This window comes from Phocoena sinus, chromosome 16, assembly GCF_008692025.1.
Source record: "Phocoena sinus isolate mPhoSin1 chromosome 16, mPhoSin1.pri, whole genome shotgun sequence".
Lineage (NCBI taxonomy): Eukaryota > Metazoa > Chordata > Mammalia > Artiodactyla > Phocoenidae > Phocoena > Phocoena sinus.
In genome coordinates this window covers 30,648,181-30,660,553 of record NC_045778.1, presented here as the reverse complement: position 1 = coordinate 30,660,553, position 12,373 = coordinate 30,648,181, and the positions used below count along the sequence as shown (strand labels likewise).

The 12,373-nt window shown below is 57.4% G+C and overlaps 1 protein-coding gene across 1 annotated transcript in view; it reads right to left on the bottom strand.

The window, feature by feature from the left end:
* ZMIZ1 (zinc finger MIZ-type containing 1) overlaps positions 1-12,373 on the bottom strand; it is a 166,013-nt gene that overhangs the window by 26,881 nt on the left and 126,759 nt on the right. The window contains 1 exon segment of the mRNA XM_032607301.1: positions 8,909-9,053. Coding sequence (XP_032463192.1) covers positions 8,909-9,053 — 145 coding nt within the window.

The window sequence follows — 12,373 nt, the reverse complement described above, 5'->3', positions numbered from 1 at the left end:
GCACTCACATCTGCGCTACCACCTCTGCCCACGGCATCCCGCCGGGGGTGAGGCCTGCAAGGTAGCACTGCTGGGTAGCCGGGGAGTGGGGGCAGGTGGGAGACGGGGCTTCTGGAGGAGGGTGGCTTGGTCGGAAAGCACCTCATGCCTCTCTCTGTCTGGCTTGTGCCTTCAACACAGGAAGTCAGCAGAAAGCAAAAGCTGACTCATACCCCAGCCGAGCAGCCAGCCCAGGCCCTAGAGGTTGGGGCAACTGGGAATGGAGGTGTGGGGAGCCAGCCCAGAGGTCAGACTTCCCGGAAGGAGGCGCAGGACTGCATGCCAGGTGGGCAGAGGGGCGCCGGGGGTCTGAGCCTTGTGCCCTGCTCTTTGCCAGGCGGGGCCCTCGGTCGAGTTGGGTCAGACTGGAGGGAGGACCGTGTCACTGACTGCCCATGCTGTCTGTCTCACCTTGCTGCCCCCTTGCCTGGCCACCCCCTCTGCTTGGCCAGCCCCTGGTTTCCTTCCTGTCCCTGCTCAGAAGTCACCTCACCGGAGCGGCTGTCCTGACCTCCTGGGAGAAGAGGACCCCCCCAGCCCCAATCCCTTTTCCTCTCACTCTGGCCTTTTTTTGGTACTGTGGGTACAAGTCCTGCACCTGCCCCTCCCTGGCTCAGGGCCCCGGCACAAGTTTCCGAGCCTGTGCGCACTCAGTCTCCTCGCTTGTTAAATGGGCGTAAGAACAACACATTCCCACCCCCGCTCTACTCTGTGTCTTCAGACTGCAGGTCATGACACAAGAGTGCGCTGTGACACTGAACCATGAGGGGGAGAAAAGAGGGAATAAAACAGAAAGTAATCAAGTGTGAGCGCATAGTAAGGAAGAGTATCATCCCTTGAACTGACTTCTTGATGTTACGCACCAGCACACGTGTGCCCGGGGTCTCGGGGTAAACGTGTGCATTACTGTGGATCTCAGGCCGGCTAGTCTGAACATGGGCCCCCGTGGCCTAAGTCTGACGCGGCTCAAAGAGGAGACTGCAGACAGAAAGGCTTCCTTAACTGGAAAGTGACACAGGCTTTAGCATTACTCATGATTTCTGGGGGGAAAACAGCAGGTCTAGAACTGCGGGGAGAGGAGCCGTCCTCAGGGAACCAGCCTGACGGCCCCCTGCCTCTGCAGGCCAGGTGTGACGTGGGCCAGTGGAAAGGGTGTGAGGCCCAGATGCACAGGCCAAAGGTGACCGACAGCTCACACGCGCTGCATCTGGGGGGCACCGCTGGGGGGTCTGGGAGCCCAGAGAGCCCGGATGGGGCAGAGAAGCAGGGGAAAACAAGCAGGGCCTGCCCCTCAGCACAGCTGGGCTGGAAGAAGCCCCGCTCTCCCAGGAGGTCACTGGGGACCCGGGGGCACCAGCTGGTCCCAGGGCTGGCACGCCAGTCTCACAGGGAGGCCCTGCAGGCTATGGTTTTAAACAACAAAGAGGAGACCCTGGACACCCACCCTCCTTCGGGGCCCTCACCTTAGGTGTGCCTGGACTCAACACAGGACCCTAGCAACCGAGCAGAGCTTAGGCCCGAGTCTGTCCTCTCTCCCCAGAACTCCTGCCCCATAAGCTCCCACCAACCCTCCAGGCTGAGGTCTGGTTCTGGCCGAGGTGCACGCCTGGCAGGCTCAGGAAGTAAAGCCCCCAGGGAGCCCCTCCGAGCCTGGCGGGGACCCACAGCTGCTGCCTCACCTCCTCAGGCGGGGAGGTCCCGGCTCCCTGGGATACAGGCCCTCGAGCAAGCTCCCAACTGCCCTGCAGCTCGTGGGTGGACCTTGTGGGCGGAAACCGGCTCCTTCCTGTTTTGTCCCCTCCGCCCCAAGCTCAGTGAGAAGCAAACTTAACCAAGGTTCCCAAACTGGGCATTCCGCTGTCTGGCTGGACGGTTCACCCCAGAGCCCAGGCGCACACCTGGCGTGTGCGGGGTACACGTACGTGTGCGCGCGCGCACACAGGCCCTGCTGGCACGATGCTCTCCACGAGTGCGGGGGGGAGACAGGCACATGCTGTAGGGTGGTCTCGGGGACCCGCTCGCCCCCACTCGCACCTGCTACAAAAGCAGAAGTGGCAGCCGCACCGACAGGGCTGTGACTCATCTCCTGGGGAGACGGCTCCTGCTGGCGCGGAAAAGGCACTCGCCCCCATGGGCCCACGGTGGCAGTCAGCCCTGCCGACGTCTCTGCCCAGACTCAGACACTGCTGTCGGGGCGGGGGGCGGGGTGCTGCCTGGCTCCCAGTGCCCGAGGGTCAAGGACCAGCCAGGCTCTTGGGCCCTACCAGGGTGGGAGGGGCTCAGGGTGCTGAAGAGGAGGCCTAGGGGCTTGGGGATGGCCGGAGGCCGCGTGCCTCCTCTGCCAGCACTATTTCCCCAGCAGACACGCGCAGCCCAGGTCAGAGGTCCCTGGCATTTCAGGGCTGCCCACTGGGAACCACTTCCCTCCACCTGTCCATACCTGGTTCAGAGGGAGGCCAGCACCCCTGGGATCTGAGAACCCACTCTTAGTAGTCCTGCCCAGCTCTGCACACCTGCAATCCAGCATGGTCTGGTCTCATGCCACAAGCCACCCGCAGACACAGTCCTGTCCAGTCAAACCTGCCCCAAGAATCCTGTTCCACCTACAGAGGCACCAGTGCCAGAAGCCACCAGCGTTCTCAGCAGTGCTCTGCCAAGCAACTCCCAACACAGGGGCAGCTGCTTCCCTACCTCTGTGCCTCTTCTCGGACTCAGATGCTTCGTCCTCACCCTGAAAGATGCCACTCATCCTTTCCAGGCTCCTCTTCCAAAGGCTACCTCTTCCAGGAAGCCCTCGCCCCATCCACTGGCCTGACCTCCACTTTCTCCTCACATTTCTGGGGCCCAAGTGGGAGCCTGAGCGAAAGCCCTCCTGCCTTTTTCCTTCTGCCCCGGGAGCCCCAGGTTCTCCGGCTACCTGTGCCTGGCATGATGTCTTCACACACCTGCAGGGCTCAGGACGCTTCTAATAAAAGTGCCAGAAAGAAACACCACCTCTCTGTGCTTGGCCTCAGAGGGACGCCTTAGAATGAATGAATGCATTCATTCATTAAGCCTGACTGCTGGCCACCTACAGTGTGCCTGTGACCACATGGGCACCCGGCACCCAGGAAGCGAGAGGTCCTGCCCTCCGGGGGGCGGGGACAGAGGCCTCAGTGTGCCATCCCTCGCCACACCCAGGGATGAGAAGAGCCCCTCACTCAGAGGGCGGCCATGAGGATTAGGTGACCTCACATGGGTAAGGCAAGGCCTAATACAGCCGGGTACCCTCGAACTACTGGCTGCTGTTACCACTGTCATGGTCCATTGAGTGGTTTCTACATGTAAGGAACCGCGTGAAGTGACTTTCACACAAGAACTCATTTAATCCCTTGAAGTGGGCTCAACAGACACATGCCTTAGGATCTGAGGCTCCCAGGTTCCCAGAGGTAGTCAAGGGTAAGGTTGATAGTGGGCCTGGCCACTGTCCCAGGGAGCTTAGGGTCCAGTAAGGTGGCGCTTCCCTGTACAAAGATGGCGATAATGCAAGGAAGCATCCATTACAAAGGCCATCTAGAAGTCCATGAGAACTCCAAGAAGGGGCATAACTTCCTAAAAGTTCTTGGGGAAGCCAGCCAGTGAAGGCACACAGGAGACGTAAGCTATGCTTCAAAGACTGGCCGCAGACAAAACCCAAATAGTGTCCCAGGAAAAAAACACTTTATACATCAAATCACTAGCTTTGGCCTGGACTGAGTATATTGGCAAATATTCAAGGACTCTGACTAAACATTTTTTTAGCTAATAATCAAACGGCAGAGGGAGGCCTCAAAGCACAGTGGTTAACTATCTGGCTCGAACTTAGATTCTTTGGGGTCAACCTTGCTCTGGTAGGCCACTGATGATTTCTATGACCTGAGCCGTGTTACCTAAGTCAGCCTCAACTTTTCTCATCTGTAAAGTGGGACTAATACTAATATGCTTAGGATGAGACGTACAAATACAGGTAAAATTCTGCACAGTGCCTGGCAGACAGTCTCTGCTCAACTGTACCTATACTTTTCTCTCCATTTCTCCAGCTCAGTTGGGGTGTAGGTACCCGTATTTACTTGATGATATAGTGATGGTGCTTGGAAGTTTTGCAAATAGGCTATCAATGGGAGGGGGTGTTATTAACATTCCTGCCTGTTGAAACATATGTTCCAAACCTCTGAGGCTTTCCTTAGTGTTCCATCTGCCTTCCTTTCTCTCATAAACTCCCATCTATACTTCAGAGCCCAGCCTGGATGCCTCCTTTTGTGACTCTCCTAAGCAGACCACCAAGGGCATTTACTCTGTTCCCTGAGCACTTCTTTTCATATATTTTACAAAGAGCTCTTCACACTGTAGTTACAGCAGACGGTTTACATGTCTGTTTGCCAGCCCCATGGGCACTGACCAATGTTTGCTAAATATGAGAAAATGAGTAAAGAGGGAGTGATGATTCCTGGTTCCCGGGCACCTCCTGTGAAAGTGTCTACACAGACATTCATGGAGGGAAGCGGGAGGGAGGGCTGCATTATTTCTTCCCTTGCAGTTCTCACAGCCACTTTATTTGGGAGAAATAACAAATTCCTATTAAGGGTATCGCCAGACCTTAATTAATTTCCCTCATCCGGCTCTACTGGTCCCGTCTCTGCGCAAGGCTGTAGTGTTACCACTAATGACACACCAAGCCAGTGAGGAGCTGACGCTCCCACCATCTTTAATTTAGGGGGACCATTAGCCGCTCTCTCCATCATCACAATTAGTGGGGGCTGCTTCCTTCCCTCCCTGCGGTGAAACTCAGAGAGGAACTGGTGCAGCTAACTGCGTATTAGAGGGCTTTAAATTTTTTCAAGAGGAAGGAGAAAAGGAAAAGATCCTTGCATCTTGGCAATCTGGAACTGACGGATTTACAGATCCTTCAGTCTCCCTTTCATTGCTTTTTTCTTTTTTCCTGGGGGCAAGAAGAGGGGTCCATTACAAACTGAGCTTTCGGTGTGGCTGTACAAAAAAGAGCTAAAAATGAAAAGCGGTGAAGGTGGTGTGATGGGACCAAGGAAAGAAGAGGACCGGCAGTCAGTTTCGCTTGATCCCTTCTTTGTTGGTTGACCGTGAATGAGCACATCTGAGTCTGATGGCCCCAAGCTGAGGGTTCAGAGAATAATGACTCGTCCACGGGGCTCCCCGTGTCCAGGCCTGGCAACAAGCGTTAAGTCCTCTGCTGCTGTCATTCCATTGCTACACGTGAGGCAACGGAGGTAGAGAGAGGATACAGAGCTGCTCAAAGTGACCCAGAGAGAAGACGGCAGAGCTGAAACTCAATGCTGGGCAGCTTGGCTCCAGGGCCTGTACCCCGCCTGCTATACGGCGTGGAGCTAAGGGCCCTGCTCAGGATTGGAGGGGAGCACAGGGCCGTGCCCAGAATCCGAGGGGAGCCCCAAGGCCCCTCCCAGGAACCTCTCCTCTGGGGGTTGCAAATCCCTCACCTGGAGGGGAAGGGTGGCACCCCTTGGTCTTGGAGGCTTCCCCAGCTCTAGTGGACGTTGACTGTAATCAAATTAAGAGTATACACAAGGTTTCTGAGGCTTTCCATTACTGCTGTAGCACATGGACAATGTGCTCATCACAAACGGCTTTTTCAGCCACTCACTAAATATCTGGAAGAAGACAGAAATATTTGTTGGCAACAAGTCTGGGTCACTGCCGGGACTGTGAAGGGATCCTGCTGCCTGGCCGCAGGCCCGAGGCCCCTTCCTGCCCTGGGCTGGCCTCTCCCAGCCTCCCTTCTCCTGTGCGGTGCTCTGCGCACCTCTATAAAGTGGGAGGACTGCACACCGACGGCTCAGTGGTCAGGACCAGACGGGGACGAGCCCACAGGCTGCTCCACGAACCACAGCGCGAGCCAAACGTGTGGGTACCCAGGATTCCTCCTAACCGCTGGCACGCTCAGAAGCTGGCTCCAGGGGTCCTGGGCACAGGCCCCAACTCACAGACTGATGCTGTGGGGCCGACCTCCATGGCCTGTAATGGATGTGACCGTGACACCTGAACTACAGAAATACAACAGTCACAGCCTCCTAGCCCACCGGCCTGGGGCTTCAGGCCTCCTGGCTCCCTCACGCTCTCCTGTTTGCTTGTCCTCAGAACCTTCAGACAAGGACCCCTGCGTCTTGGAATAGCCACACACCTCTGAGCACCGAATCCTGAACACGCAGGGTCCCTAATCTCACCCCCCGCCTGAGGTCTCCTTAATGAAAGGGGAAGAGAAGCTTCCTTCCTCCAAGTCATTCAATACAGCTGTGGAGGAGGGCGGGCAGAAGACTTTCCTAGCTGTGACAGTATTTGACTTTCTCTTCCACTTTCTTTCCTTCTTGTTTGGGAAATTACATGAGAGACTTAGAAGGTGACGCACCCCATTGGACTTTCTCTGGAAATAAGGGACTCCCCACCTTGGGGAAATGCGTGAAGTTATAGGCAGAGAGCAGCCGATCTCTAATCACAGGCCACAATGTGCCCTAGGAACAGCCCTGGTCGGAATGGACACGGGTTGGGCCTTGTTCAACAGATGATACTTCCTTCTGGTCTCAACTGTCCCACTATAAATCGGGAAATAGGGCGAGGTGTGGCTTAGGATCGGGTTAATGACCAGATACCACGTCACTGGTCTTGAATGGCTCGTGGGAGGGTGAAGGGCAGAGCGCTGTGTGTGGTTCGGCGCCCTGCCCCTTCCTGGCTGTGTGTTCTTAGGCAAGTCATTGTCCTGCTCTGGGCATTTCCCTTCCAGTTCTGTCCTTGGGGTGTAGGATATGGTCCAGAATGCCTGTCACCTTGCTGTGTTGTTACCCATCAACACTTAGCACGTCTTCCAATGCACACAGCTCTCCCTTCTCTGAGGGGCTGCCTGCTTCACCCTCTCTAGCACTCCATGGGCACATACAAGGGGCTGAAGAGGGTGTGTGTGTGTGTGTGTGTGTGTGTGTGTGTGTGTGTGTGTGTGTGTGGGGTGTGTGTGTGTGTGTTTAGCAGGGCACTGGGTACCAGCCAGTGGCTCTTTAGCCCATAGCACTTCTTGGGAAAGCCAGTTCGAACTCATAGGATGCTATCTGCCCAGCTTCCAGCCCAAGTCCTTCAAGGTCAAGGCCCATATCCTCTGGGCCTCTTAACTGTCTCACCCTGGCCATCTTCCTCCTAGAGAACCCCAAAGTCACTCACCCTAACCCTGCCTCCACCTGCCAGCTCCCAATTTTGCCTCACTGAGTCTTATTTCCCCAACCAGTGAGAGTCAGCTCCTGGAGCAGAGACACCCTTCATCTGTTTAACCCTAGGACCAGGCAGTCTCATGCTTTCAGCTCAACTCAGCAGAGACCTGGCCAAGGGCTGGCTGCGGTCACGGCCAAGCGGGTCTGTGGCAGGTCCCCGGAGGGGCTGGCCTGCCATCAGAGGCAGCTTTACTGAAATGACCTGGAGAAGGGATGGCTGAGAAGGACATGCGACGTGGGATCATGAGAGGCAGGACGACTCTGGCAGGATGGAGAGTTAAGGAGGTAAAAGGTAGCAAGGGTAAATGCAAAGTGTGTAGCATGGGTTGCACTCAGCCACAGCCTGTACCCAGCGGCTGGGCAGCAGTTCAGCTGGAGAAGACCTGTGGCTTTTTAGCCGAGCGGGGGGCAAGAGGGGGAAGGTGGACAGAGGAGGGTTTTGCCTCTCTAGAGCAGTGGTTCTTAACCACAGGTGATACCTCCACCCCCCAAACATGTGAGAGTCCTTTAGCAATGCCTGGGGGTCCTAGGAGAATCGAGTGGGCAGGGACCAAGACATGACATGCTCCGCAAACCCCTGCACCATAAAAAACTACTCTGGCCCAAATGCCAAAAGTACCCTGTCCTTAGAAACACCTACAGAAGGGGGCTGTTCTAAGCATCAGAGCTGTCAGAGTCCTGACCGAGGGCGTAACGAGGCAGTGACCCTGAGAAGGGTCTGACCGAGGCAGGGAGCCAGCCACATGTTGGGGGCCATCCTGCTCGGGCAGGTGCTGGACCGAAGAACTCTAAGTTCCCTTCTGGCTCCAGGAATCAACTAACTCTAATTCGATTTACAAAGCGTGGCCAGTACCAGACTTCCCGGCAGCGCCTCGATGGTGGGACCCAGGTGCCCTGCAGCGCGCTCTGGGCACAGGGAGAGCAGACAGCACGACAGGCCCTGTTGTTCCAGGGTCAACCCGAACAGCGCTCGCAGAGAACATCCCCAGCTCAGCGAGGGACGTGGAGATAATGAACTGGGGCACTTGCCGGTCCTGACCACGCGCTCCTTCTGAGGCTGGTGAAGGGCAGACTGGACAGTTGCTCAGTGCCTGATGGCCTCTGGCAAGCCCAGTCCCACCTGTGATGCTGGGTTTCTGGTGGCCCTGCCCAGTGCTGATGGTCCAGCCACACAAGGCTCCTGTCTGGAAGGCCTGGGCTGTGACCACCAGCCCGGTGACCTTCCTGAGCCCCTTCCAGCCCTGCCTGAGACCCTGCTTAGGAAAGAGGGGAGGCTCTGGGTTCAGGAAGGCTAACTTTCTGCCATAAGTCTAGAACCTGAAGAAGAGACAGCTCTCCACCAAAGGGACAAAGCAGTCAGGCTGGGTAAGCCCAGAGCTTTCAGCCTCTGTTTTGATGGGGGAGAAACAGCGCTCACCCACGAGGATTTCAAACATGACAATTGCATTTAGAAAACATACTATCCTCCCGGCTGTTCAGGGGCACCCACCCCAGTTCTCCCACCTGAGGCGCATTTCCAAGGAGACCTGGGGGCCTGAAGGGGGGCTGTCCAGCATCCACCCAAGCGGGCCCCGGACCCACCCCTGGTGGCGCATATGCCCACTCACCTGTGTGACAGAGTGGGTTTCATGGAGCTCATGGAGTTGAGGGGAGGCTGCATGGGGAGTTTCCCAGGGGGGTCGCTCTGGCGGCTCTTCTGATGTCGGAGCAGCAGGAGACGGCCGAGCTCCTCGCACCAGGAGGACAGCAGGGCTGCAAGGAAGGGCGGGATGGTCAGCGGGCTCCTCGGCCACCTCACCCACCCAGACTGGGTGCTCCTGACGCTGGCTTCGCCTCCACCTTGGTGTGACACCAGGAGAGTCACTAAGCCTCCTCAGGAGGCCTCAGTGTTCTCGCCTGTATAGTGGGGCTACAGCACCTAAAGGAAGGAGGACTGAAAAGCTGCTGTTACTGTAGGAATGGATCAGAGGAGGGCTGACCACAACGGCAAAGAGGAGAGAGTCAAGACGACAGAGCAGACAGCAGAGGCGGGGCCAAGAGGAGACCGGAGAGGGGCAGAGGGGCCAAGCACAGACCTGTGCCCTGGGCCCAGGTCAGGAACTGCTGGCCGCCCCCGGACGTCTCAGTGAAGCCCACCCCCCTCGGACTCTGGACAATGGGCTCAACATGGCTTCCTCCCCATGGGTAGGACCCCAAATCACAAGGTTTAAACAAAATCCGGATCCTTCCTGGAACCTGTTGACGTTTTCCCAGGAGTGCCTGGGTTCTCCCTCACACTCCTCCCCCAAAAGTGCCCTGCCCGCTGAGCACGCGTGCACCCACCTTCCGGTCAGGACTGCGACAGGTCCCTGCCCTGCTGGGCACAGATGCTTGAAAGGACAAAGGATTTCCAGGGCACAGTGGCCCTGGGGCTGAGCTAGATAGAGTCTGCCAGGGGCACCAAAGGCAGAAGCACAGGAGAACCCTCCACATCCAGGCTTAAGGAGGCCTCGGAAACCAAGAGAAAAGCAACCGGAATGAACTGGGTGCTGGGGGACTTTCTTTCATCCTGAACTGTGCCGGTGCAGCCACCAGAGGCCAAAAGCACCCTCAGGGTCAGTGTTTCTGGCCAGTCCTTCCAAAGCGCATAAAGGAGCTGAGGTTTGGGGAAGTCAGGAGTCAGGAAGGCTGGGTTGTCACCACCTCGCAGTGTGACCCTAAGGAGCTCACAGACCCTCTCTTGGCCTCAGTTTGCCAGCAGGGAAAGAGGAGTAAGGACCCCTGCCCTGCCTTTCCTCCAGGGCTGTGGTCAGGGGCAGGAGGGGAAACTGCGGAGACCGTGGAAGCAAAAACGGCCGATCACAGCCCAGCCAATGCCTCACTCCTGCCACGAGTAATCAGCCAGACTGATGTGATAGTTCTGGAACGTGTCGACCTGGTCAGGCAACCAGGAGCCTTTTGAACCAGGACTGCTCAGCCACTTGGCTGGATGCAGAGCCCACCTGCTTGTTTCCAGGGTCTCCCATGTGGACGCCGTGCAACATGCTTCTGTGTCCTTTTCTCGAATCCACCCCACGTGATGCAGGATATCAGCTCTCATCCCCATCTACAGGTGAGCGGACTGCTTCACTGCTCAGGCAGGTGAAGTCATTCGTTCACAGTAATCACAGTCAGAGAGAGGCAGACACACAGATGGTGCCCCTGCTGCACATCCTGGTGGTGAAGCCCAAGGCTGAACCAGAATGTGGGGGAGGAGATGAAACTCTTCAAAAGGCCAAAACCAAGAGGCCAGGGCCTCTAGCCCCTCTGATTCAATGAGAAACGCTTCGGGCCTCATCTGAATCACACCCCTTACCTCGTTCAGCAGGCACTGGGGGAAGACGCACAGACACACAAGGCCCCGGGGTGGTAGCACAGGGCTGCCACTTCAAGCCACTCAGATCCTGGATAGGCTGCCCCATCAGCCCAAGGCCCCGAGAGGCAGGGCTGGGGGCCCTCTGAGACCCTGCCAGGCTCTGCCCGTGCCCATGGCCCAGGCAATCTCTGTCAGGAGTGCAGAGTGAGTGGGGCCCAGCATCTTTAGGAGAAGCGGGAGAACCCCGTCCATCGAGTCCTGCTGAGAGCTGGCTGGGAGGGAGGTGCCCATGTTCCCAGGGGTCTGCTGGGGACCAAAGGACAAAAGAAGGGCAGTGGTTTTTGTGAGAATGGGGTGGGGTGGTGAAGGGTCCCGCCGGGGTCACCAGTTGTGCAAAACTGCTCGACCAAAGAGGAAAGCGAGGCCGAGATACAGCCTGTGCCCTTCCCAACAGGGCAACCGTCTCTCCCTCCAGGAGGGGGTGCCAGTGGGCGAGCTGCGTCTTAAAAGCTGTGTCCTGCCGCTCTCTGGGGGCCTCACCATACCACCACCTGCACAGGGAGGAGGGTGCCAGAGAGGAGAGGCACCACCCCCCCGGCGTGTGTCTACCCAGAAACCGTGGCAAAACGCCCCTGAAGCGGGTGCCCAGCACACATCTGCCTCAGCTGGAGGGAGAAGCGGTCTATTCAGCGAGGCTGGAACAAACAGAAATGAATTTCCAGATTGCTCCATTCTTCTCCCAGGCCCCTAGTTACCGCTTCTTGTGCGGGGGGGCACCGGGCATCTGGAAACTCATTTGCACGCCAAGCACGAGGCCCGGCGGATCACAGCGATGGAGGGATCGCTCGGCTGCCAGCACAAAGGATGGCCGCAGATGGTGCCGCCTGCTGCCCGCCCTGCCCACGGCCACCCCTCCCAGCCCGCGCTCCTCCTGGGGGCCAACACGCCATGGGAGGGGATGGGGGCACAGCGGGGCATTCAGAGCTTTCCTCCTGTGTCACAAGCCACCCGCCTACTTGGTCAAGGACGGCCCTTGTCTTCCTATTGCTAGTGGAGTGGTTTTCTGCAGACAGAATAAAGGGAGGCTGGTGGTGTAGAGGGGCCTGGCTGGGGAGGGTCTGGGATGCTGTGAGCAGATGTGCTGTGGGTATTAGGCAGCCAGGACACAACACAGATGCCAGGACAGCCACAATCCTACAACCAAGAGGGAAAGGACAGGGAGCGAGGGAGGCACCACCTATCACCCCCTTGGCCCTAGTAGCCAGCTGGCACAGAGGCCACGTGGGCAGACGCATGGCGGACGGACGCAGGGCAGGCTCTCATCATGGTGCAAACCAACACAAGCTGTTCTGAGGCAAACATCGGTCAATGATAACACATGGGGATTTGCAGCCAAAAAATCAGAGACCCAGGAGAACTGACAGACAGAGGCAGGTAGAGGATTATGCAAGGACAGAAAGACAGCCTGGCGGGGTAGGTGTCTGGGTGTGCATCTGCTCTGTCTGTACACGGCTGAGCCAAGCACGCCTCTCTGATGAGGTGGCAGCAGTGTCTACACCACCCCAGGAGAGGGGAGGAGAGGGGACCGTGGGACAGTGGTGAGCAGGCTGTGGGACACGGGGACTAAACGCCCTGGCTTTGGAGTTCCACGGACTGAGCTTGAATTGTGCCCTGACACTCTTTAGCTGGGAGATTTCACACAGGCTGCTTCACTACTTGGAGCTCAGTCTCCCCATCT